Consider the following 5,689-nt stretch of genomic DNA (forward strand, 5'->3'; position numbering starts at 1 on the left):
TAGTCTCTCACAAGGGACGTATGTTCGCATGATACAGAGCCTTCTTTTCATAATCTCAAATAATCGGGGATACAGGAATCTCCTCTCTTTCCAACATGCTAGCGGATTTTCTTTTCTGTGAAGAAGACTTTCCTGTAGGAAGTTCTGCACTTCTACGATACCAGCAACGGTGGGATTTTCCGGTGCGATAAGGCTAGAAACTTTAGTGTCGAACTCCTCCCAAAGTTCACTGCTGTGTATATTACTCGATTGATGGCAATTACGAGTAGTTACTTCTTCTTCGTTTGTAGCAACGACAATTCCCCTTGCTTTCTTTTCAATTATTGACCTCGTCTTCTGGAAGCAGTTGTTATCATCGAACCCTTGCTTCTTAAAACGCGGATAAAGAAAAGTGGCCTCCGCTAGCAGTTGCGTATCTTCTGCCTTTCCAAATCTACTCTTCAGTTCGTTCAATATCGTTTCTGACATTCTTTGAAGATTCCTGACTGTCTCCGAAGAAGTTCCTTCATTTTGTTTTGGCAGTTGTTCGTGTTGGAATTTTGTGATATGCCGCAACAAAGCAACTTCGAAATTGTAACATTCGGGCCGAACACATTCGCAATTTCTCACTACTGAGTTCCAGCGTAACTTCATCAAACCTCTTCAAAATATCGCACGCTTTCTCTATAGTGACCCATTCATTGCTACTGAGGACTTCTATGTCAGAATTGGTCATAGCTGATTTTGGCACGACGGGATCTTTCAGTTTTAGAATTCTTTCAAGCATATGGAAGGTAGAGTTCCACCGCGTTGGCATATCCTGCTTTAGCTTCAACTCCGGATATCCCATCTGTTGCTGATACTGCTTTAATTTCAAAGCTGCATGGGGAATTCTTCGAAAATATTCAACTATAGCTTTGACCTTTGCCTGAGCAGTCTTGATTTTGCTGATGCCAGCTTGTACAATCAAATTCAGGCTATGGGAAAAGCACTGAACATGACGCCATTCACCCAGTCGAATAGCTGCTGTTATATTTGCAGCATTGTCACTTACGACTGCAGAGACTTTATCCTGTAGACACCAATCATTGAACACTCGTTTCAACTCCAAATCGAGATTTTCAGCTGTGTGTTGAGATCGGATCTCAAAACACTCAAGTAGGAACGAGCGAAGCTGGCAATCGTTATCTATAAAATGGACCGTCATCGCCATGTAGCTCTGATTGCTCATGGATGTCCAAGCATCCGTTGTTACGGACACCGCGGAGGCACCAGTCAGCTCTGCTTTAACCTTCTCTTCCATCTCGTTGTACAATATGGGAATAATGTTGGAGACGGTTTTTCGGGAAGGAAGAGTATAACCTGGGTTCAACATTTTAACAAAATTCTAAAACTCCCTGTCCTCCATGATACTTAAAGGGTGGAACTCTTTAACAATCATCTTTACTAACTGCTTATTTATTTGTTTGTTCTTATTTGCTGGTAACGGCCTATGTAAATATTGTGATATTTGCTGCTGATTGTTAGGCTTAGAGCTACAAGGCTGCGGTTGATTGTTGTCAGTTGTTGTTGCTGGAGTTGAAGTTCCGACATCCTGTTGCACCAGGCTATTGTCCACTTCTTGATTGTTCTTAATGGTCACTCCAGTGCGTTGGCACTTGATGTCAACGGTAGGATGTTTTCTAGATAAGTGTTTTGAGAGATTTGTCGTTGATACCCCATTAAAACATATCACAACAGTACAGAAGCCACATTTAGCTTTATTTTGTGCCACTTCAGTGAAATATTTTCACAAAAGACTCCGTTTCCTTATTTCTCTTCGGCTATCCATTCTTTGAACAAACCACACTCACTTCCCCACAATCACAGATACAAATAATAAAAAGTTGCAATGTACAAAAAAAATCAATAACTTGAAAATCTTTCGATAACGAAAGAGTTGTTTATTGTGGAATTAATCCAAAGAAACAAATAACACAAAAATTCTTTTCGAAATCGCAACGCACAATGGAAAAACCGAAAAACACGGAAACACAACCACTCACGCTTTCATAAACTCAACTAATGCGGACTCTGGATTTACGCTTCCCTCATATGTCGGATGAACGAAACGAGAGATATGTTTTGCCAATTTCTTACTGAACTTTTACGGTGCTAAAAATAATAGTTTACCACAGTACCTGAATAAAACTCAATGTTTTCGCATGAACTTGAGGTTTGACCGCAAGGACAGAGCGGTTGCTTCTCTAGACATGTCTTGCAGCTTATCTGCGAGATGTAACAAATGATTTCATTCGGCCCGTTCGAAAATCTATTATATTTTCAATTTCTACGTATATTGTTTTGTATGTATTTTATTAACATCTTAATCGAGCTAAGAGTCGGCAGGACTAAAAATGCCAGATACAGCTCAGAGGCTATTTTATACTGGATATCTAACAACAACAATAACAATTGAAATGATTTGGGTGTGTTTTAGTAGGCACCATCCCGGCATTTGCCTGGTAGGACTGAGGGAAACCCTGGAAAGCCCGAATCAGGATGGTCGGCAGCGGGAATCGAACACACAACCTCCCGAATGTGAATCCAACGCTCTACCACTTTAGCTACTTTAATGAAATTACTTCCAGAATTCGAACTTGATCGCTTGCCAAAATACAAAGTACTAGATACCGGCCAGTGAAAAATTCCTGAGTTTAACGTCCAACATTTTATGCCTCGGACGAGTAAAGGATATGCATGAAATTACAAGAATTTTTAGAAATGAATTGAGACGGGATCAGTGTTCCCTCAGACAGATAGGGATGCGCACGAGACGAGTCGAGACAGAATTTTCTTGACAAAATTCGAGTCGAGACACAGCTCTTCCAATACAAAAATATACCTTTTTCGAGTCGAGACATAACTTTTACAGCACATTTTCGAGACGAGATAGTATCAAATCTTGTCTCGTGCGCATCCCTACAGACAGTTTTATCTGGGGGAGCACTGTCCTCCCAGAGCTCTGAGAGTGCCCCCGGAGGAGACCAAAATAATACGTTTATATCATAATAAGTATAATAGTATGAGCAGTGCCCCTCCGAATACTAAATGTGCCCCCGAACATTTTTTTCTGAAAGAAACACAGGAAGGGATGCCCGAGAAAAGACACGAATACAATATCATCACCACGAACCCACAGTGACTGGGATCGAACTAGGGAACCTGATACCCAGAGGTGACCTTTTCTTTACCACTGGTCCACTGTTACTCTAGAGCTAGATAGAAGTTTATTTTATGTACACTCATGTCCAAAATTATTGTCGCATGTCTATAAATATGTTGTTCTAAGAATATAATTTGACAACGAATTCGCCTGGTATGTCTTATAATGTTAGTATGTGTATTATAAAATCGGCAAAGACATGCATGTGGCAAATTTCATGTCAAAAGAGCAGTAAATAAGAACAGTAAAGCGAAAATAAAACTTTCGTGTCCATTTAGCAATATTTTGTTTTATCCGTTCTAATTTTCGTATTTATATTTCTTTTCCTATGAATTATACCACAAATATACATTTCCCGATTATACATATAGTATCAGTATTAAAAGTACCCTTCAAAATCATTATCAAATTATATTCTTACAAGAAGATAGTTATAGATATGCAACAATCATTTTGGACGTGAGTGTAAATGTAATTATGATTTTTTTTTCATTTGAGATAATTGGCAAGTTTAAGTTTCTCGAACTATGTCGGCATTATCCTTGATTGTGTCAAATTACTCTCTCATTCTGTGGCTTAAGAAACCAGATAGTTCATAGCCGCAGAAACAAAATGTCTCCATCTGATCCTATTCTGAACAGGAGCTCCTTCGTGATTAAGCGGTTAGCGTACGCGCCTCTGGCGTGGGAAATCCGAGTTCGATCATCAGATTCGAGGTATTGCCGGCTCTTAAAGAATCTATTTCATCCTTAGGATTACATGATTAGAAATTAGATTTCTGGGCTTTCGGCATGGATGGCCATGTTAGCCCGTCACGTATAAAAGATAACGTTTCTCGCCGATCATACTATCTGGGGAAAGGAAAGGAAGGGATAGGTCTGAGACGTATATGTAAGGTACCATCCCGGCATTTGCCTGGTGTGAATGAGAATGCTCTCAATTAGGAGAGCTAGCCTGAGCTTTTACACTTTTTCGACCGTGCCCGCACAGGGAACAGAACCCTGAACTCCTTGGTTCACGAAAATGTATACATAATATAGCAAACCACGTATACTAAATACCAGACGTAATATAGTAACAATGGAATGCACCTTCCCGTAGAAAATTTCTTCGCTCCCCCCCCTGCCTCTCGCACAAAAGGCGAGAGTGTTAGCGAATACACTCTTACAATTCTTGCGTGAAAGGTACTCTAACTTTTTCAACTTTGTCGAATGGTTGCCAATTGTAGTCAGTATGTGAATTAATTTATTTGAGCAGACGAGACAGAACCCAATTTCTATTTAGGCTAGTACAGAAAAATGAGAAATTTATGCAATTTCAATTTCTCAAGGGAAGGAATTCCCCGGCATCCTCTACAAAGTTCGCACACTGCTTCTAGCTGCTGTCTCTAAAGAAGCCTTAATTTGTAGTGTGAAGGCCGGAAATTTTTGCACGCTACATTATTTCTTATCTCTAATTTCATTCTATTTTCCCGATATATATCATGTTCTTTCCGAAAATATTATGTTAATTCACTTTAAATGCATTTAAATGACCAATACGATATATATACAGATGGTGATCAGAAAAATGGAAACACCTGTAGTTGGCAACACGTCAGATGTATGGGTTGGCAGTGGTGTTGTGGCGCCCACAGCGCCGGACCGCTGGTGGAGGTATGTTAGGTCGGTCTCCATACTACGTCTGGCGCAGTGGAACAGCAGTGTCCAATGGCTGCAGCAGACGGAGGTAGTGTAAAATGGGAGACCTCTCAGATTTTCAAAGAGGGCAAATTTTTGGTGCGCGGTTATGTGGAGTGAGTGTGACGGCAGTGGCTACTGTGTTACGTGTGTCGCGTGGGACAGTGTCGAAGGTGATGACGGTCTACACAACACACGGGAAAACCACATCGGGGAAGCGGAACAGTGGGCGGAAGAAAATCATGAGTGACAGATCACGCTGGGTATTAAAGCGCATTTTCACGCAGAACCGCCGTGCCACTGCAGAGCAAGTGACGGAGGAACACAATCAGCACCTCCTCCACTCTGTTTCGACAATCACAGTCCGTCGTGAATTACATGATATGAACTTACGGGGTCGTGTTGCACGGGCCAAACCGCTCATCAGGGACCATAACGCTTTCGCATGCCACAAATGGTGCCGGGACCATGCAACTTGGACCGTTGAGGACTGGAAACGTGTGATATGGTGGGATGAGTCATCCTTCACCCTATTCCCAACCACCGGCCGTGTTTATGTGTAAAGAACGCCCAAAGAAGCTTATGATCTGCGGTGTCTCCGCCCAACTGTGAAACATGGCGGCGGCTCGGTGATGCTGTGGGCCGCCATATCATGGTTTTAATTGGGTCTGGTAGTCACACTTAGCGGACGAATCACTGCCAACGATTATGTCGCAATTTTTGGAGACCACTTGCATCCAATGGTCCGGATGTTGTTCCCGGACAATGACGCCATCTTCCAGGATGATAATGCACCTATTCACACAGCTGGAGTTGTTGCAGCGTG

The 5,689-nt window shown here is 41.7% G+C and overlaps 1 protein-coding gene across 1 annotated transcript; it reads right to left on the minus strand.

Moving 5' to 3' along the window:
* Nucleotides 1-505: 505 nt before the first annotated feature.
* LOC145689766 (zinc finger BED domain-containing protein 4-like) lies at nt 506-1,282 on the minus strand. Its single transcript, XM_081763971.1, has one exon. It carries the CDS (start codon nt 1,280-1,282, stop codon nt 506-508), a length of 777 nt encoding a protein of 258 aa, XP_081620097.1.
* Between the last annotated feature and the right edge of the window lie 4,407 nt (nt 1,283-5,689).

The sequence above is a fragment of the Thermobia domestica genome, chromosome 7 (genome assembly GCF_964235325.1).
Source record: "Thermobia domestica chromosome 7, izTheDome1.hap1.1, whole genome shotgun sequence".
Lineage (NCBI taxonomy): Eukaryota > Metazoa > Arthropoda > Insecta > Zygentoma > Lepismatidae > Thermobia > Thermobia domestica.